Source organism: Watersipora subatra, chromosome 4 (assembly GCF_963576615.1).
Source record: "Watersipora subatra chromosome 4, tzWatSuba1.1, whole genome shotgun sequence".
NCBI lineage: Eukaryota > Metazoa > Bryozoa > Gymnolaemata > Cheilostomatida > Watersiporidae > Watersipora > Watersipora subatra.
Genome location: NC_088711.1, coordinates 3,276,736 through 3,299,248, shown reverse-complemented (window position 1 = coordinate 3,299,248; position 22,513 = coordinate 3,276,736). Strand labels below are relative to the sequence as shown.

The 22,513-nt window shown below is 36.5% G+C and overlaps 1 protein-coding gene across 2 annotated transcripts; it reads right to left on the bottom strand.

Moving 5' to 3' along the window:
- LOC137394800 (oxysterol-binding protein-related protein 9-like) lies at window positions 1-22,504 on the bottom strand. 2 transcript variants are annotated; one of them, XM_068081568.1, is made up of 21 exons: window positions 22,386-22,504; window positions 19,491-19,599; window positions 18,364-18,414; window positions 17,546-17,627; window positions 17,246-17,319; window positions 15,933-16,028; window positions 15,453-15,581; window positions 15,253-15,313; window positions 14,772-14,855; window positions 12,866-12,971; window positions 12,192-12,280; window positions 11,975-12,054; window positions 8,814-8,926; window positions 6,379-6,440; window positions 5,400-5,509; window positions 4,906-4,990; window positions 4,274-4,448; window positions 2,802-3,021; window positions 1,321-1,412; window positions 920-1,055; window positions 1-717 (listed from the first exon to the last, which is right to left on the bottom strand). In XM_068081568.1, the coding sequence occupies exons 2-21, from the start codon at window positions 19,587-19,589 to the stop codon at window positions 622-624; spliced, it is 2,040 nt and encodes a 679-aa protein (XP_067937669.1). In that variant the 5' UTR covers window positions 19,590-19,599; window positions 22,386-22,504; the 3' UTR covers window positions 1-621. The 2 variants fall into 2 exon arrangements, with proteins under 2 accessions (XP_067937669.1, XP_067937670.1); XM_068081569.1 differs by lacking the exon at window positions 15,453-15,581.
- Window positions 22,505-22,513: the final 9 nt, after the last annotated feature.

The following is a 22,513-nucleotide window of genomic DNA, read 5'->3' as shown; positions in this document are numbered from 1 at the left end:
GGCCACTAGTTTTTTGCTCGATGCACTCGATACTCTCATCATACTTGAGCGTGTAATTTCATTGAAGCTCATTTGTGACACCTTTCAGCACGTACTTAATATGGCTTAGTTAGCAACCTGAATGTCTGTCGTGCGAATAAGAATTTCATTCTTCGAAAGTCATCACATCATTTGAGCTCTGAATAAGTGCAGGCTATCAATAAGCATTACACTCGTGCAAAGCAATTAGCATTGAATCAATGCTCGTGACGTCATGTATGCGCATAATGCACATACATGGAAAGGGAGTAGTATAAGGATAGGGTTATCACAGGCATAGCACAGCAATAATATAAATTGCATGTCTCAATTCTCAGGATTTGTTAAGAATATATAAATATGCACTAAAATATAATATGGTAGGCAAGATTAAAAGATGGATAGTTGGATTTATCCCAAGAAGCCTGTCAAATTCCCAACATGTCCTTGATGAATGTGTTGGTGACACCTGTTCAAGGTGACACAGATGAGATACGATTAAAGGCATAATTGAGAAATCATTGTTCATCTGTATGCGTGACCATTAAAGGCAATCTGCAGAAACACATTTAAAATGCCTTGACAGAAACTAATAAAAAGGTCTCAGCTTTCTCCGCTGTTCACAGCATCCGGTAAGCTGGAGATCCTCTGTACAAGGGGCTCCATGTATACCCAATTCTCACCGACTTCTTGGAAATGCTACAATGAGATAATTAACTGTCACTAAAAATAGACTCGCCGAGCTGGAGTTGTGACTGGTAGGTGAAATTTAATCACAATTCATGATTACAATTGCTCTTGATAAACTCATCAATAGAAGCTAAACTAATAAGAGCAGGTAAAACAGGTAATTGTCCTCAGGCTTCAGCCTACACTTTAGTTATTCAAAATCACATCTTACTTTGTGTTCTATTTTAGCACCAGTTTCCTTTCTTTGCTGAGCCGCTTCACGTTGTGCCTGCTCCAACTCATGTTTGAAGGTCGTAGCACCATTAACATCCTTGTGCTTGAGGTGGTACGTCACGTCCTTCCATAACCTATAAACATGTACATGTATTAGTAGGTACAGTTTGTCCTCCGGCTCTATATAAGAGCAAACCTCAGTTTATCACCATGATAAAGTAGTTGTAAGATCATGTGTACAAGTGTGTGCAGTGCATAGCAACTTATTAAATATACTCGAACACATTGAGTTACTATGTATTGGTGGTCATGCCAGTATGATGTCATATAGTAGGTGAATACCATCATACACTTCCTTCACCTGTAATACACAGCATGAGTGGCAGTTATATATCGCACCTTCTAGATTCAAAAGGGTCTTGTTCTGAAATGGGCTGCACACGCTTCTTCACTATGGGCATCTTTAGTGTGTCACAAAAGGCTTCGTTGCGCTACAACAAATCAAGAGAAATTCATGTATAAGAATATGCCAAATATTTTGCAAGTGTCCAATCTTGATTTGGTTGAAAATAAGCATTTCTACTGAATGTAATCAACTACTTGGAAACAAACAGTAAACTTTTGGTAGTGCAATTCTTTAGTTTTCTTGATCAAAGTCTTTCGTTCATTTAGGAAAATGTAAATTTAGAGCATGTTGCAACACTTGTCTACGCTATGCACAGTTTTACATTCATGCACAGTCTCTTAAAGGTTAACTTGCAACAAAATTTACATTACCGTTATTTGGTATCAAAAGGGTGACCATGTCTAATTCTACTGTGTTATAGTTGTGTGGAAATATGATTACAAGCTCTTAAAAGCTCAAAAACGAGCAGTTAAACGCAGCCATCACAAAAACGGCAGTAGGTTGGAAACCCTCTTAAAACGGCTCAAATGCGACATAGTCAAACACGAGTGCTTCTGTTTACACTTTCATGCACCCTCATTTCGAAATATCGAAAAATTGAAATATTTTCATTAATAAACTTCACGCATTCAAACAAGGCCAATAAACCATGTCTATTGTCCTTACGCGTTTATTTCATTATCATTGTAATGCCATCACTTAGAGCGCATGATATCAAAACTTAGCTTTAAAATCAGTTTAATTTTTCAACCTTAATTCGAGAGGGTGCATATCGTCCTCTGATAAACATGAGGAGCCTGTTGGTCCCCTGTGATGGTCGAAAAATGCTGCAGAAGTTGTTCGCACCATTTGGCGGAAATATATGAGTCACATGATCAGTTTATGACTAGATTATTAGACCAAGCTGAAACGAAACTGTAAACCAGCATCTATATTTGATAACGGCTTTCCGGTAGAACCCGAAGTTTTTGTCACAAACTAGTGCTACCAGACATTTTATATTGAGCTTTTTATTTCACGTGATATCATCACCTGTCAAAACAATAACCACGTCGAGTTGAGTACGCCATCAAAATAAAGGGATTCCAACCTACGGCCGTTTTTTTACCTGTTCGTTTTTGAGCTTTTAAGACCTTGTAATCACATTTCCACATGTTTTGAACCTACAAAACAGCAGAGTAAGACATGGTGATTTTTTTGATGCCAAATAACTGTAATGTAAATTTTGTTGCAAGTAAACCTTCAAGGCAGCCCAACAAAAGTCAACACGAGTCAGTAATGGACTACTACTACTACTAGTATAAAATAAATAGCAACAGAAATAATTCATGTCCAGCTATAACTGATCTACCATGAAAGTTCAAAGCCAACCACTGTTATTCTAATGTTAAAACTTTGGAAATTCTAAAGGAAGGGACTGAAGCACCTTTGTAGTTGATGAGAGAGCAAAAAGAAAGGCACCAGTAATACCCACCCCAGAGGCATACTCAGCAAACATCAGACCATTCCACTCGCCGTTAATTACACAAAAAGGTTTGCTGTAGCCAGGCACTGATACGACACCCTTGACCGCGTGTTTTTTGTTGCTGTAAAATGGTTTTGTGAGGAACTCTACAACCGCGCTGCAACCAGTCTTCTCACATGAGATGTTGCATTTTCCTCCGAGCTCGATCCATGGCACAGTTAGTATGGACCTGCCAATGAATGACAACATTAGAGCTTAGCAAGTGCTAAAGCTACATATTTATTGAATGGGTCTACCTAAAGGCTGGTTCACACTATATTGCCTTTGTTCTTTCGGCGTTCATCATCAACTTTGTGAACCATGAACTGATGACATCGATGAAGAAACGCAGATACGTCGAGAAAGTAGGCAACTGTCACACATTTTTAATAGTCCACCGAGCATCGATGACAGCCTGTACAATGTGCACCATTTCGACAATGATTATTCGCTCTTGCCGATAGCTTCATCTATATTTCCGTTTATCGTAATCATTGCAGGAACAGTATTTTACTCAAGCACGCGACAAGAAAGAAAGGTTCCTTCAGAAAAAATTGAAAAGAAAAGTGAAAATGGAAGCAAACAACGGCGTGTGTTTATGTTAGTGTCAACAGGTTTATTACTGACAATCACTGAAGTATTGTGGCATCGACGCCTATATACAGCGATATAGTGTGAACCAGCCTAAGTGAACCTCATATAAAACTGTCAGGTTGGTGCGTAGGGTTGGTGCAAGGTTGAAAAGGTCCTATGGGTTGGTGCTAAAGGCTGAAAAGGTCCTTAAGGTTGGTGCTAGAGGCTGGCCTTTTTTTTTTTAATATTTTATGCTTAAAATTTTTGCCATCCTTTGGAAATTCTTGCCAATGTTGTGATGGCCATACATACAACTTATGCTAATCTCTCTGTACAGCATTGAACCAGAGACATTAATTATTCTATATGTAGGATTCAGGCAAGCTGTCTCAGAATTACAATAGAAAAGGGTGCTGACCAAGTGCAATATGTTCCCTCAAATAGATGTGACGGCAAGCAGTTGAGAATTTACAGCAAGGAGCTTGTGCCTTTGAGCTGTGACCCTAAATACTGCAGGATCTAGTTTCACTCAACTATTGCTGCAACTCTCAAAATGCAACTGCAATCACCATGGGCTCACCGACTCTTCCTTGACCTTATTCAAATACATACTTTGGTTCATGATAATGACAGTCAAAGATGGTATTGTTTGACGGGGAAGGAGGCTCTAAGATATCCATTGATAGTAGCTACATATATTGCACCAAACCTCACTTGGTAACTTCTAGCGACAGCAGCCTTAGATATTACACCCTTAGCAAATGACACATATAAATGTCTAAGTCGGTGTAGGAGCTAACCAAATTGACAATTCTACGTCTTTGACATCCCAAAACTAAAAGAACTTTTTGAAAATGAGCGATACCTACCTTCCATAGCCACTAGGAAATGAGATCTTATACTCCTCATCGTGGTCAAGTAGAGATATGACAGCCTCGCCGACTAAGTCGACGCCAATTGAAAGTCCGAGAAACTTTGACTTCATCCAAATGTATCCATCCAATGATATGCGTTTCTTTTGACATTCAGCATAAAAAGCTGAAACTGTAACCATTACGAATATGGAATAACTTTTACATAGCACAAGTGACTATCACGATAATTTTGAAAGAAAGCTCAGCAGACGAAAGTCAAACAATCACTAATCCAAGTCAAATGCTAACAGCAACCCAAACTGGCTGCTACTTGGCACTTATCCAACACTAACTGTTTTATCTACTAAGGTTTTCTGATTGCGCACAATGATTATCACCTCTTGCTACCAGCATATGAACTACATGTCCAACCTTTATTGAATGCAGATTTTAATATAAAAAAACATAAAATTACTTGTTTTAATTTTAAATTAAATTGTTTGTCGAGAAGGGGTACAAGGTAAGGAGATCTAAGATGAAAGAGGTATTTCCAGTAAGAGAACATGTGAAATAAAGACAAAATGAAGACAAGATTCAATATGAGAAAAAAGAGCCTGAAGCAGATGGGTGAGTCTTTAACCACCTACTTGGAGGATGGTGAGATACTTGTTCAGCGATATAGCACAGATCTGACTTGGTAGCCCATTTCACTGGTCCGTCCTCTGCCAGGGACTACATTAAAGGACAATATATATGAAAGGACAGATTATGCTTTTGGTAAAATATCCTTGGAACATGCATGATGAGCTAAACAGCCTACATGATCTTACAGCCAACATCATAGGAGTGTTTCAACTACAGACACGAGAAAAACTATTTTGCCTCAAGAAATTCAGAATAAGGAAAGGTAACAATAATAATAATAGGAAATAACAACACTACTGCAGGTGGTTGCCTTTAACTAGGGCTCTCACTAGGACTATTTCCTGTATCATGCCAGAGTTCTTTGTCTAGCCTTAAAAACTAATGTAGCCGTTTTCAAGGAGTAGCCTATATAGTTCAGTGTAAAAGCCAGGCTTCACAGTTTTATGATGCAACTCATATGATCAGTAGCAACCAGAGCTTGATGGGTTGGATTTACCTCTTTACTGTTTTCTTCCCCGGGAATTTCAAACACGCACTGGAATGTCTCTCCCAGTATTGGGTTGTAGGGCTTTCTTGCTACCGATGCATTTCTTCCAGCGTGGAAAGCTGTGATACCATTAAAAACTCATCAAGCAAACTAATGGTCATATTGTAACTTTATATATTACTGCTGAAGAATACTAACGCATAAGGAATTACCTTCACCTGCAAAAACTACAGCTGGATAAGCAAATGTTAATAATACAATTGAATTGAATGTAAATCAAAGAGATGATAAAGTATTGCTTGCGGTCAAAGAACTAACAATATAAACAATAGACAGTATATGAACAACACATTCTACCCTTCTAATAACCTGGGAAACATGCGCGCCTTGGATTAGAGCTACTTTTTTGTGATCAATGCCAGCAAAATACTTAGGAAAAAGAGGTACTTAAAAATAGCCATTTGGCACATCCATATAGTAAAAGCCTGTCTTTCGCACGTTACAAATAAAACCAGAAATTACAGCTACCGTATTTCATGTTTGGTAACAGGTTTTCATACATTGCTGGCCTTGTGTAGGAAAACCTGCATCTCCTACAACCTTTCCAAATTACTAACAAGTACAGTATAACTCAGCTATATTCTCATGCCATTCAACTAGTGAACAAATGAACAGAGGTTTTTCCACAATATGTAGATATCTAGTAAAACTCTGACGGATACGTCAGGAATTATGCTACAAACAACATGTCAACGAAAAGTAAACTTTCCGCCAACTAATGTTTCGCACCCACATTCTAAGTTTATCCTGGTGAACCATTCAAAATAGCACCTGATCACTAGTGTCATAACAACTGACCAGCCAGTGTCAATAATCATCCTGCTTAGAAACTACCACTGACTAGTTCTAGTTTATTAGCAACTACTCCTGATTTATACTTCTGATAAATATGCATATACGCTCAGTGTAAGTACCAATTAGCACACACCTGACATGTACCATCTCACTACTTCAGTTATTCGTTCTTCTGGGGTAGAGTAATCACCAATTCTACAAAGAAAAGCTAAACATGCAGATTACACGATGCAAGACCGGTCCTTCAGATAGGGCACCAACAATGTTGAGGAGATATAATATAGTGCTGCACGATATCTTTGCATGTACATTCGATTATGTGGTCTTCTTTTGATATATAGTGTTCGGCTTTAACATGAACGATATGAGAGGATATTGGTACATATCGGTTGAAAAACAGGAGTTGTCACCTCGTTACAATAAAGAGAATAAACAACTCCATTTTTGCAAAATAAAATAAGCCGATATTTCGATAAAATATCGGCTTCGATATTCATATCGACTCGAAAGCTTCGAAAACTGACCAAATATAAAATCATCCACTAAAATATATCGTCATATCGAATTATATCATGTTATCGTGCAGCACTAATACAATACTCGTGTTCTACAATGTGTAGCAGCACTAAGTTATTTCCTAATTGAGAAAAATATCCTGTGTGTATGAGAAAATGAGTGCAGATATAAGAAGGTTATATACTGGTAGGTGAATGTTATGCTAAATGTAGAATAAAGAGAGCACATTCTGTAACTCTGGTATAGTCTCTAGCGCTTCCACAAGCTCATCTATTCGTTATGCATACATGCTATAACGCGTGCCAAATGATTATTGTATTTAGACATTTCCTGTCACTAGCAATGTGATTAAACATCCAGAATTTTGGCAAGATTGTTGGTTAGACAGTGTGATAAGCTACGCCGCAGATTATCTAAAATAATCTTGCAAAAAAGTAGAGAATCTAGAGAAATTGTAGAAATAACAGAAAAGATTACTAGAAAAATTGAAATTTTTTTACCAAACTTTGGACCCAAATGATTTTAGGTTTTGATTTCAGATAAAGTTCTAGCATAAGGTTGCTTGATGTAAAGAGTTATCTGCTCTTTTCCTAACAATGATTAAATAAAGGAGACAAATCTTAATTTTTGATTTCATAGATAACAAATAACGTAGAATTTTTCAAGATATATTTGCAGCCCGTTTGCCAAATGGTTACCTAAAGTTACTAAAAGAAGTTTTGACAAAACAGAATATAAATTTCGCTATTAAGTGCAATGGTGATCAGTACCAGTATTCAACAAGTTTGCAAAAGCTGATTATTTGACGAACCCCAACAATAGAGCTAGCATATCACGCATCTAGAGCAATAGACAATCCCTCAAACAATTTAGTGCAAAACTAACTCATCTATAAAGCCTGGAGTTGAATGTAAAAAGACCTGGTTGTAGTTATGCAAAACTAAGTAAACAAAATTCAGATTTGTGATATCAGGTTGAAGCATTTGATATTATCATCTTATTAGGTATTTGTAGAGTGCTCCACCATATTGAAAAAACAAGTAAGTTTTGGGCATACAATAAACTTACAAACAGCATCAGTTTGAAGTTAGCATCTACCAGTCAATGCACAATATGACACATACAGGTTCTGGAGCAGGTACACTTCCACCATTTTATACATCAGCTCATCTAACTCACGGTGCTTCGACAACAATAAAACCTTCATGCACTATTTTAGACTTTCCATGACCTTGACATTAGTGTTCTATGGGCATTCAATAAATTCTTTCTTCACCCAAAACAAAAATGTGAAAAATGTAACGTTTTATATGAAAACTTATGTTAGTAATTGTTTGTTTAAATGAATAAGAATGTTAAAGAGATGATTCGTCAAATTTGAAGAGATAAGCAGAGGATGTTAATATAGTTACATGGATGTACACCGGTATGTACAGCTCTATGTACAGTTCTATGTACAGCTTTATGTACAGCTCTATGTACAGCTCTATGTACAGCTCTATGTACAGCTCTATGTACAGCTCTATGTACAGCTCTATGTACAGCTCTATGTACAGCTCTATGTACAGCTCTATGTACAGCTGCATATAATTGTAATACACTGTATGTACAACTGTATGTACGTATGCATAATTTTTTTCCACCGAGCAGCTCATAATGATTCAATCACCAAAATGATTTTCTTAAAAATGATTTGTTCCAAAAGGTTAGGTTTTATATAACATTAACCATTTTCTGGTAAAAATATCTTTAGTCATTTAGAAAAATATCTTAAAAATCGCAAGACATCGTACAGTGTCAATACAATCGTACAGTGTGAGCCAATACTCCGTAGAATAAGTGATAACAGTAACTGAAAACCTTGTAATTTTTTTGCGAAAGTTTTGGAAATAATAATCGGAAAGCATCGGTTTTTACAAACAGTTACATACAATTTCTCCTGCCATGATACAGAAAACTAACGCTTGTATAAAAAGAATTCTAGGTATAAAGCTGATAGAGATCAAAGTTGTAAGTCAAACAGAAGATGGTTTGTTATAATGTAGATTATACCTTACAAAGAGGTCGGGATGTGAGAAGAAGTCCGCAAACATTTCAAGTAGGGACCTTCTCTCTAGTATAAATGTTGGTAAGACAATCTTAGTTAGATCCATTCCTATTCGTACCTGTAGGATATGAGGGTCATTATGAAATACAGTCATCTCTATAAGATATATACCCATATGCTTACTAAGTAAATGCCTGGCATTACACGAGTAATAAAATTTATTTGCACAGAAAATTACTGTTAATCAACATATACAACATCTACCCTTCTAACTCTCATATGAAGGTGTCTGTTTATTTTGTGTACTGTGTTTATTTTGTGTAATTCATACTGTACCGGTTGCAGTGCCTACTACAACTCTATACTGATTGCAATAGTCTTGCTGCCTGTGTGAGCCAACAATGTGGCCAACAATGTGGCCAACAATTCTAGCATAATACTAATTGAAGTGTTTAGCTGAAGTCATGAAAGACTGGCATGTGTAATGAGTATGCGCGCGATATATTCCATAGTATAGCTATAGTATAGCTATAGTATAGCTATACTATAGCTATACTATAGCTATACTATAGCTATAGTATACCGGAAACATGAGTGTAACGGCCCAATTAAAATTAAAACTACACATTTGAAAATTACAAATTAAAAAAATAGGATGTAACGGTAAAAAAGTTTTCAAAAAACTTCAAAAAGAATAGCAAATGCAAAAGGTAATATTAATTAATTACTGCATGTGTGCACCATTGCCATACCATTTTAATTCCTTCCAATGTGGGCGCAGTAAGGAGAAAATTGAGGAGTATGGATAATAGTAATTACATGTATCTAATGCAAATAACACCTGGCAAAAATCATCAAAATTTTATATATTTTGTACATACTAAAAATTAGTAACAAAATAATATGTTAATCTTAGTAACTATAGTTACCTACAGTAACTTTAGTGTGTTTATTGTATTTAGTGGTTATGATTTGAAATAAAATGTGACACTACCATGTACTATATGCAGTATACTCCATAGCGAGTTCTGACCTTCGAGACAGACATCTAACATACATGTTGAATTTAACTTAGATGAATTTAACTTACTAAACACATTAAAAGCTAGGTTTTAGTATGCATCGTACTAAACCAACTTTGTTATCGGCTAAAACTTTATCACCTATTTGTTTCTGGTTTCGTTTTTACTATAACTTATAACGCTGAACTGAGAGAGAGCGAGCATCATATCTCTTTGATGCGTTGTGGGAGGGATTTCGGCGATTAGCATATAGGCATAGGTTATTCCGACGTATTCAACACACCGACTGCAAATTTGAATTTTGAGATAAAACTTTTGTTGATATCGAATGGCGAAAAAATGTCGCATGGCGAGGGTGAAAAAAAACATCGTGTTCACGAAAGAATCCTATAACAGGGTAATCGTAACCTGAGGTGCACCGTGTAATAAAAAATGCACATTTAGCATGTGCAATCTAAAAAGGATATACGGTATATGGTACGATATACGGTATATGGTACGATATACGGTATATGGTACGATATACGGTATATGGTACGATATACGGTATATGGTACGATATACGGTATATGGTACGATATACGGTATATGGTACGATATACGGTATATGGTACGATATACGGTATATGGTACGATATACGGTATATGGTACGATATACGGTATATGGTACGATATACGGTATATGGTACGATATACGGTATATGGTACGATATACGGTATATGGTACGATATACGGTATATGGTACGATATACGGTATATGGTACGATATACGGTATATGGTACGATATACGGTATATGGTACGATATACGGTATATGGTACGATATACGGTATATGGTACGATATACGGTATATGGTACGATATACGGTATATGGTACGATATACGGTATATGGTACGATATACGGTATATGGTACGATATACGGTATATGGTACGATATACGGTATATGGTACGATATACGGTATATGGTACGATATACGGTATATGGTATGATATACAGTATATCATACCATATACCGTATATGGTACGATATACGGTATATGGTATGATATACAGTATATGGTATGATATACAGTATATGGTATGATATACAGTATATGGTATGATATACGGTATATGGTACGATATACGGTATATGGTATGATATACGGTATATGGTATGATATACGGTATATGGTATGATATACGGTATATGGTATGATATACGGTATATGGTATGATATACAGTATATGGTATGATATACGGTATATCATACCATATACCGTATATGGTACGATATACGGTATATGGTATGATATACAGTATATGGTATGATATACAGTATATGGTATGATATACAGTATATGGTATGATATACGGTATATGGTATGATATACGGTATATGGTACGATATACGGTATATGGTATGATATACGGTATATGGTATGATATACGGTATATGGTATGATATACGGTATATGGTATGATATACGGTATATGGTACGATAAGAACGGCTTAACCTTGTGGTTAAGAGCAAATGTTAGTAGACTTGCAGTTTTAATGTTGCGAGTTCAAAACCAGGACGCAGACATTTTTCGTTCCTTGATCTTTATCATTATAACTGGACGAATGACAACAGACAAACGCTGAGATTTATAGATATACTGGCTGAATGCCCGGTGTTGCAGGGGTATTAAAACAGCTTATAAACAGTGGTAAGTAATGTAGTTGTCATTGGCTAATTTGAGTAAACTAGTATGCGTATTGCTAAGCCTACTAATAACAGCCGTGAGAACAAGCTTTAGTGACATTGCGCGTAACACAGAGTCGCTATGTGCATTTTAACCCACATAATGACTATCGGCTCAATAAATCCATTGTATCCTGTGTAGCTTAATGGCTTAGCTTGTTGCCTACTAAATGGGAGGTTCCGAGATCAAATCCTCTTGAGAAAGTTTTTTCATTGGACATAAGGTGTGCAAAATACAAACACTGAGATTTATAAATATAGCATAATATAGAATATAAAGAACACTTAGCTGTTAGTTAACCAATACAAACTTGTTTCAAGCCAATGTAGGTTTGCTCTCATCAGGTGGCAACTTCAAAAAACCCTTACGTGTTGCTTTAGCGAAAGCGCAAGTGATGTCAGCGCTTACCTGGCTGAGTAAGTGAGTGATGATGCTGCCATGTTCTTTCAGTGAGCCAAGCCCTTCTTCATCTCCCTCATCATAGAGTCCTACAAACCAACCAGCATCTTTTCACTATATTAATCGATAACAACAAAAAGTAAACCTTAGTAAACATCCTATCTGGAAAATCAGTTTTAAAGAAAAGAATGAACAATACGTTTCGAGGACATTATGGCTGCCATACCATCATACTTGTCGAGCTCATTTCCTGTGACCTTAGGCACAACCCCCTCCACTTTCTTCGCTGCCACTGTGTGACTGCTTTCGGAATGGCTAAAAGTGATCGAATTGTATATTAAGTAGCGAATGAAACTGAAATAGCATACTACATGTATATTCCTTTGGCCATATACACATAGACATGTCTACTGATGAATATAAAAAACTCAGAGCAATGTACTTTCCATACATTAGCCCGGGAAAATCTGCACGGTATTAAAAAACAGCTTATAAACAGTGGCAGAAGGTTATAAACAAACCTGCAGGTCATAATCTGCCTCACATTTTCAAAAAGGAGTTAGCGTAGAGGCATAAAGTAATAGCAGAGAAAGGAATACAAGTTCCATTTTAAGGCTAGTAAGTCAGCAAAACCAACTAGCGCAAACAAAACGATGAATATATGCATGTCATAAGCACAACTGCTATCGCACTACATGAGACATGAGGACTATTACAAAGTTGTAGAATTTAGACCCGGAAGGTCTTGAAATGACCACAAACTATAGAAGATATGAAAGCACTTTTGTAGGGTTGATGTATGAACGGACTAATGGTTATTTCAGGTATGGCGAAAAATGCATTGGTAGGACTCGTAAGGAACACGGAGAGTAATGCAGCTCTATGGCAGTAGGTACTCACTCCGTAGTGTCAAAGAACTCTTCCTCATCACTGCTGGAGAAGTGGCCATCGCTGTCCTGTTTGATCGCCTCTTTAAGAAGTGGGCTGTCACTAACTCTATGGTCCCCTGTAGTTGTGTAGATAAGCTATGACATGTTTCACATAGCCCAGCTAACGTATTAAGTGTGTTTAACATACGAGACGATTGTAAGTGTGTATAAGGATTCACAGCTCATACTCGCCGGTCTCTTATTCAACAAATACCTTCTGTCATAGCTTTGAAATAATCTGAGAACAGCTAAAAATTTATGTAAATTATGGCTGTTTACTGCAGCACCTAGCCGTAGGTATATTAAGGTAGGTATGCTAGGTCTATAATTTATATAAATCTCAAAGCTTGTCATTTGTTTGCCTGTCTGTCCAGTTATAGCTACAAAGCTTTAGGAATGAAAAATTCGCTGTGCCCTGGATTTGAACTTGGAACCTCCAGTTCTGCAGTCAAGCATTTATCCAATACTTGTTAGATAAATCCAACAACTATATCCAATACACTATTCTGCCCAACTGGCTATACTAGGCAATAAATTGGTCACATACTTATTACACATGCCAGTCTTTCATGGTTTCACACTTAACACTTCAGCTAGTATTATGCTGAAATTGTTGGCCTCATGAAAACTGCTAAAACCCACACAGGCAGCAAGACTATTGCAATCAGTACAGAGCTGTAGTAGGCACTGCAGCCAGTAAAGTATGAATTACACAGAAATAAACACAGTACACAGAAATAAACAAACATTTAAAAGTTAGCGTGGTAGATGTTGTGCATGTTGATTAAAAGTAATTTTCTCTGCAAAAACTTTTTTATTACTCGTGCAACGCCGGGCATTCAGTAGTTTCCATACAAAGATAGTGTCATGACACCTGGGTACGACAGTGCCAAATCATTACGCTGGTCTGACAAGCGGATCATGTTTCCAAAGGGCGCTATGGTACAGTGATGGCTGCGCGATGCCTTATGGCAACAAATATTTTTGCATATGAAGCAACAGGAAATCAAGACTTATTTGCACATGTGCGATGTTATTGGTCACTATTTGCACAAGTGGGACGTTATTGGCCACCAAGGTCATTTCTTTGGCATAAATATGGCACATTGCATGGGTGTTTCACTTCCCAACAGCAACAATGAATCATGACAGACAGTGACACGGCTCTGGTATCACTGTATGAAAACTTACAACCAAATTGAGGCTAGCAAGGATGTTCTACCTTGATTATGACCAGATTCAAGATGGTTTCTAGTTTATTTAGTGAGACAAAACCAATTTAAAAACTGTCAATAAGGGCCATAATGAACTGAGTTGCAGGTTGTTTAAAGAGAGAATAACAAAACATGGCAGCGGCGCGCAGAGCGTTTAGACATCTCACAGCTGATCTGTACATCGCAACAGCTCCAGCAGCATTTATGGTCTTTGAAAAAGACAATAAGCAAATAACTGTTGATAAAAAAATCTTAATCTTTAATAATTTAATTTATGACAAAAAACCAAGTAGCTTGGCTTTTGCACACAAACAATCTTAATACCTTATACGCTCCACATATTTTCATACATACAGTATAACGGCCTAAGGAAATAAGGAAATAAGAAATGCTTATTCATGAAGTGATCCAAATGTCATAAGCATGAATTTTTAGCTTGCTTTGCTGTACATAAGCCGACAAGTCCTGTACAGCAGCATCTGACCAGAAGCCACTTGATGATATCTAGCCGCAGAGTTGAAGAGCAATTCAATTGGAGGTGATAAGAGAAATGTGAGCAATAGCAGAGATAACATCATCAGCATGACCAGCAGACGCCATGAGACAACCTCAAATGTACCGGTGTGATCAAATCCACAAAAAAAGGAAACTAAAAATACTAACCGGCTGCGAGGTGAGACGCTGACTGACACAAGGGAGGTGTAGTTGTTGATAGAGAGTTGCTCCTAGAAGACCTCTGGGAAGCTCCTAAAGGAAGGAAACTGTACAGACAAAATCGTTATCGGTAATGTGACAGCACCAGTCAGAGAGTGATTGTGTTACAAGTGAGCCAACTCTGGTAATGTGACAGCACCAGTCAGAGAGCGATTGTGTTACAAGTGAGCCAACTCTGGTAATGTGACAGCAGCAGTCAGAGAGCGATTGTGTTACAAGTGAGCAGAGAGCGATTGTGTTACAAGTGAGCCAACTCTGGTTCAAAATTTAAAAAACTTGCAAGATATAGAATGCTAAGTTTTTATTAAGCTATGCAGTGTAAAATCGATATTAACTCTAGTCGTCTCTTCGTGTCAAAGGGTCGACTACAGTGGACTACCAGCAACACACGTACGTACGACTTTGGAACTAACCACTATCAAGCGCTTACCTTCCGCAGCGTCGAACAACTCTTCTCCAAACCCATTCTCCTCCTCTGCCTCTTCCCGTGGCTGCAACCAAACTATAGTATATCAGAGAGAAAGAAACCCGATGGTGATTGGTAGAACATTGAAGGAACAAAGGTAGAACAATGGTGATTGGTAGCTGTAATCATGAAAGATTCCAAATATATTAGAAAAGTCACTTAACCTTTGCTAGCTGCATCATGACTATGGAGTGCTTCACAGACTCTATCATAGACTCGGCAGTTACTTTTATCAGATTGTATTTCTCTACCTCTTCTTCATCTGCACATAGAGCTATCCTCGTTTCCAGCCCCTGCTCATCAAAAATACAGTGACAATGGAGCAATAAATGTTATAACACTTTTAGCTGTATAGACATCAGGGTGAAACTTAGACCGCTTAAAGGCTGCAGCGACAGAAGTACCGCTGTTGTTAGACAAGTGTAACAACTGTGGCTATTCCTGTTACCAAGGACAACCAGCTCCAAAAGAAGATTATCCAGCTTAGGATGGTAGAAATAACCACCTCACTCCGCCTCTAACCACCGACACCGCTGCACTCGAGCCAGCCTGACTCGCTTATTAAGGCAGACAAACTCATGTTGTCATCACGGCTAGTAACAGGAAACTGCTCACAATTGAGAACGCAGTGTATCTAGTCTCACCTTCACTTGTTGAATAAGCAGTTGCAGGTAGGCGTCTGTCTCCGCTAGTTTTCTGTCCAGCTCTGCAGAGCTTGGCACCTCCTTAGGCGAGGAACCCTACAAGGATTTCAGATGAATCTCATATCGTGCAGAGGGTACCATGAATAAAGGTTTCTACAATATTTTATTCTACCGAAGAGATCATTGTATGCATCCACCTTTGCATGGTCAGTGTACCGTACACGCCTTGTTATACCTAAATAAATGATTCAAGATAGTACAAATCTCATTGGAGAATGAACCTTAATTTATTTTAAGATTTTTATATAAATATTTTACTCTATTTCGAAGATATCAAAGATCAGGGTTACCTCAAGATAGCTGTATTCTGCAGATAGAAGTGGAATACTTCAAACGTATCTTATACTAAAATAACAGTTAGGAGTTTGAAGCCTTCATCAATCACAATCAGCACTAATTACAGCAAGCTTTCTAGCAGTAAATGATTAATTGAAGGATTTGTCTTATGGTAGCTTTAAAATGCAATTTCACGCTAAACTGATCTCTAGAGAAATGATCGTTCAAAAAAACAAATGTATGGTACCTTTTAGCTAGATTTGAGATGAGGTGTTATTAGCATGCTTTCCTCGGTATTTTAATATTTTTAAACAGAATCCAACAGTTGCAAGTCCTTCAATTCATAATTCATACAAGACTAACAACCATGCTCGTCCATGGATGACAAAAACATAATTAAATAAGCCACCTAAAGCATTTCTAAGTTTTTCTACTAGATAAAACTTTATGTCTGCTAGTGGCTAACACAAGTGAAACCAAGCCATTTGGCGGGCATTAAAGTAAACAAGGAAATTATTTGTGCACAACAAATCTATTTATAGAATCTCTACTAGCAACCAGGAGTGATTGATAGTTCAAAGCATCCTTGTCATAGCAACTTAATACATTGTTTGTCAACCTACTCTACTTTTGATAGACTCATGGAAATACTCATCATTTCTATCTGTTGATTGAAAAGCAAATGAAGCCATATTAGACTACATCAAAAACAAGGCTAAGTCTTTACTTACAAAATTTAAACTTGATTACTCATACCGATACGTACCACAAGGACAAAATGACTAATATTTGAGAGTAAATTTCTAAAGCTAATGTAAGTGTTATCAAGAGATCACACCGTTTGCTCTAGGATAAAATGTGCAAGAGCTTACATATGTAATAGATATTAATAGATATTAAAGAGATAAGATGATATAGATAATTAGCATATTTAAAGCTAGCAGGCCACAGGATATAAATATAAAGGTCAATCGTACCCTCGGCTTTGAGGCTCGATTAATAGATTCCTCCAGCCTTTCCATCCACTTCTCTCGCTCCTCCCTGTCTCTGGCTAAAGCGTACAAAATACTAATTCTTACACAATTGCCGCGTGCATCCTTCAGATGAAATGCATTATTCAGATTCAAATAAGGTAATTCAAAGACTAGAAGACAACTCTCAGGTATATTTAGGGAGTCAGTCTTCTGATGCATAAGCATAATGGGAACTTAATATTATACATCTACATGTATGAGTAAAGACTTATGCTCTGTAAAGACAATGAATAACTGAAGTACCTTGAAAATGAAAGGTTTTCTGGTCATGAGTTGTTATGGTGAAGGTTGACTCATCATCATCATCAATACCGAGTATGGCGCCCTGCAGTTGAGAATATGGCACAGCCATGACCTCTAACACCAACCGAGTAAACCTTTTTCGGACTCCAGTTAGTATCAAAATGTACTTTAGATAATATTCAGTGGTGAAGAGTACGGAGTACTAATACAGTCTAACCTCTAGGTACGATTACCGTTACATGCATATTTGTCGGCAAGTGACGTGAAATATGAACAAATATTTGTTTCGACGCATAAATATCATATATGGGACAAAGTTTCTCCCCTACAGTTCTGTATGCTAAATGAAGAAGTTGGTGAAAATAAAACATGAAAGTAATTTAAAAATTGCATCAACAAAAAACTTAGTAACAATTATTACTTTATTAATTTGGTTTTACATATAGTTTAAGTTTTGACATTTAGTTAATTATATAGTTTTATATAATGTATTTGTCTTACTATTATTTTTTAAGCTCAGAACGAATTCAACAAAATACAATATATTCGAATGAAAATATTTGCACCGACATATGACAATTTTGGCGTATCAAGTAAGGTATGGCGTATGAAAGTGGCGTATGAATGTCAAGGTTGAATTTACAAAAAGGCTAGTACCAGAGCTTAACAATAAGCGTTAGGCAAACATTTGACCAATTAGCAACTAGTCCCTAGCACCATACAGCGACACAAGGACACGCTGGCATTCCAGACAGAATTCCATTGCTGGAAGCCTGCCCAAACTACATGTACATGCTATGAGTAAGAGTGATCGCTACCTTCAATCGTACACATCCTCGTCTCGAGCCTCTCTTCATTTTATCCTTCGACTGTAAAGCAGTTACAAATGAACATCAACATTTGTATGCATATCACACAGACAGATGGATAGCAACTTATACTGAAACCACGGATGTCATTGCTTTGAGGCACAATAAAAAGCTTCTCGTTGTGTAAAACGCAACGCTGTCGAGCACAGCACAACCAATACAAGTACGATAAATAGGGGCTGCAGGAAGGAGTACAGTACAAGTGAGCTCTCAGCTAGTAAGAGACTGTTCTATGATTAGTTTCACATTAGATATCCTTAAGATAGTGAGTAGTCTATGTGTTCCTCCAGTGAAACTGATTGCTTGTGCAGTGCACCTGACTCTTACCGCTACCAATATACTAAGCTAAGTTTATATCACACTGGATGCTGTTAGAATCCTGCTGCCGTTATGTTGCCATGCATGCCCTCGGCAAGTTACCATATCTTCACATCATACGCTTATCGAATTATCTTTCTACTGTCTAGTCTGAGCGCTAATCTAGACTCCGCCGCAACAACAAATTTAGTACAACAATCAATTAGACGAAGGTCATCACAACGATTAGTTATTTAAAACTAATAATTTTAGTCAAAGCAACAACTTGTGAAATACCAGCACAAACAGTATTAGTAATCAGTATAAAGACATATAAGAGAAAACAGAGGAGACTTTTTGGAACATTCTGTGAAATCTGAATGAATGTTAAGCTGTTAAATGCACTTTTATAAAATAAAAAATCTGTTGAATTTTAATAAACTACAAAATACAAAAACATTAAAATGCTAATAAAACATTAACAGTTTATAAATATTATTATTTCAAAATGTTTAAATTAGTATTAATTTCATTTTAACCAATATAATGTAACTTCGCCCACGGAGACATCGATCAAGCGTAGTGAATACATCGATCATTGCATTGTACAACAGGCATATATCTTTTACACTAATATTCACATACCCGTTCTGTCAACCGGCATCTGGTGTAGGCCAAGCTTTAACAAACAAATCCTGCTAGTTCACATTACCTCATGTAGTGGGCTAAATCTTCAGGAAGATATAGCAACAAAAAGGAAGAACTGGAACTAAACTTGCCGTATAGTAGGAAAGGAGAGAGACATTTTCATTGAGCACAAACCAGCGATACTGCCATCCCTGCATAACATTGGTCCACTTGCTTAGTGGTCCCTCCATCCTGGCTCGACTGCAAAAGTGATTAGCACTTACATTAGCGTACAAACAACTAACACCATAACTGGTATAACCGGTTTAGAATGTCGTAGATAAAGAATGAAAGCTATATAATGTAAATAGAGAATACATCAGCAAGCCCAAAGTCAAAGAATTACCTAGATAGTAATAAAAAAGAGGTGCATAACTATTAAAATGCAAGTCCCAAAAACATATGAATGCTGATGTGTATTAAGAGCAAACCAAGAAAACCACAACAAAAATCCGCTTGATATCGGTTGATGAAATCGAACATAGCTCAACAAGAACTATAACATGAAGTGAATAGCACTGTAATTTTTTTCTATAGACAGCTCATAGATTTTTATTCACTAAAAAATTGAAATTTAAAAATAATACAAATATAAATAATAAGAGATAGCAGTACTAAATTATATAAATTAGAGAATGTTGTTGTGTCATACAAGACATGTAGTGAGTTACAAAAATAAGAGGAGCTCATGATGCCATTAATAGCACACGGGAACATACAAGTACTGTCAAGTCCAGACAGGTATTCTCCTCGATAGTGCTCAGTGTTTTCTTAGATCCTTTACATGAGGTTTTTTCATAGAAGCTTGCCTTAACGCACAAATGAATAACGATACAGATATCGCTAAAATGAAATGTTATTTATTACAGCATACCTAATAATATTTAATTGGGACCCGATGAATCCTTGACAGATAATGTCATATATCACCATTTTATATAGCACCATAATGTATTTTAAGCTTATTTGAGTCACCATTTTCTAACAGCTTCATTAAATATGCATAATAATGCTATTTCTAATTCTAGAAATTAACTACATGTAGGTAACCTTCAATTTTTTGGTTTTACACATTCAAATTATAACCAAGTCTTACTGCAAGCTATATGTAGTATATCATGTTGCTCAGAGCAAAACAATACAGTTGACAAGTTATATATTTCAGCTGAATCATGATATATTAGGTTTAGTTTCAACAATTCCAAGTGTGAAAAGTAACTAAAAGAGACTAAAACAGACCGTTACTCACTATAATGGATTACAGTACCTTATTCTTATATAGCGTAACCCTTCAACGATGTCATGCAAAAAAACTCAAAAATAAAACTGCTGCATTAGTTGAAGAACATCTGTACCATATTTTTTCAGAAAAAATTCCCCCACTGACATATTTCTGACAATGGCTTCAATTGTAAAGCCTTGAGCCTATGCTAGGAGAGTAAGATATAAACCAGATAGTCAGTTGCACTTATAAAGACTTCAGATACTGACATAATTGAAAGGAAACATCGCGCCACAAAAAGAATGTCAATTTTTTCTGGAGACCCTGTTACAGATTTGTTGCTCTGGAATAACAGTTTTTAAAGGACTAAGGGTATAAATCTGTCATTTCATGTAATAAACTGTTTAGATATCTAGCACAATTATCACAACGTATAATGCCAATAAAACGAGATGTATCCATTGTGAACCTGTGAAATACTAAATCCTTATAATATTGCAGACCAAGTGAATGCATATGCAAAATCAAGCAATTTAAAATGTGCTACAGTTTTGAAAACAGAAAAAGCTACAGACTTAGTTTTTAACACAGTAGTAAAAATAAAAAATAATTAGGCGCAGAGGGTACTTTAGCCTGTGTTGGAAACGTAAAAAAAACAGCCAATAACAGTGAACTACGAGCCTAGCTCTGCTTCAAAAGTTAATCATGGGCTTAACATGAAGCCTTTTACACTAGACTTAGAAAATTAAGCCATTTCTGGTACGTAATTAGTGTTCAAAAATCACTCTCTTGGTTGGCAGATTTTGTTTGTTGTTCAGCAAAGAACGTAACATACATAAAAAATAACTAATGCTAGCTTCTTCTGTTTGTGTATTATGTCATCGCATTATTTTCCTTCCACATTAGTTTTTCAAATTAAAGTGTGTCTTAGAAGAAAGCATTTGTCATTGATAGCCACACACTAAAATCTAGGACTACAAGGAAACAGAGCAGATTTTGTGAAAAATGCCAATATTTGTCAACTATCTATACTAAAAAAAATCATAAATTATTCAGATAAACTTCCGTTCCATTACATAACAAGCAGTGTGAAACAACCAAAAATGTATTGCCTCTTCCAAAAGGGAATGTTCCATAACCCATCCACTGATTAACTCTAGTAAGTGTTTTTAAATGTCCTCCAATCCACAAGCACACCGCAGTGCAAACACCTTAACATTGCATACGCAAATCAGAAGCATTTAGATTAGGCAACAAATTCTCTTTGCCTTTCCCTGTTATGCTTGCAAGACGTGTTGACTGGTCATATGAGTGTGACCACTCGTATGTTTATACGTAAGTGTAAAATTTAATAGTTTAAATTGTTATTAGCATATGTACATAACATAAGAGTGTTGTTTAAAAAAGGAAACACTTTTATTAACGTTTTTTCGTAAAAAATTAAGACCTCTCAGGCTTTGACTCGGTGTCACTATTAAGTGAGTGTTAGTACAATCTAACAATTTTGATTACACACATCTGGTTTACAAAAATAATCACCCATTCGATACTTAACCATGCCTGAATACAACAAGGTGACTAATATCCCGTAACGCGAATTTGTAACTATATAAAGGGTATCTGGGTACGCTATAATAATTTTTACTTTGAAAGAATTCATATGTGAAACTAAATCAATGTTGAGTTCATAAGTGTTGATAAATTGCAACACTAAATAAAAAACGGTTTGTTTTCAAGTAGACCAGTGCTGTTCCTAAGCACTTACCAGAGTTGTGCTATGCTGTACTGAACAATTAATTTACATAAGCGGAAAAAGGGTTGCTTTTTTTCAATCGTCCTTGACACGCCTCTTATTAGTAACAGCCACTGACTTATGCAACCCAGTGTCGTATA

Coding starts and splice junctions, on each gene's coding strand:
- LOC137394800 (XM_068081568.1), bottom strand. CDS start 19,589: ATGGAGGGACCACTAAGCAAGTGGACCAATGTTATGCAGGGATGGCAG. Junction 1,056..1,320: donor GACCCTTTTGAATCTAGAAG/GTGCGATATATA, acceptor ACATGTTTATAG/GTTATGGAAGGACGTGACGT. Junction 718..919: donor GTGCTAAAATAGAACACAAA/GTAAGATGTGAT, acceptor ATCTCATTGTAG/CATTTCCAAGAAGTCGGTGA.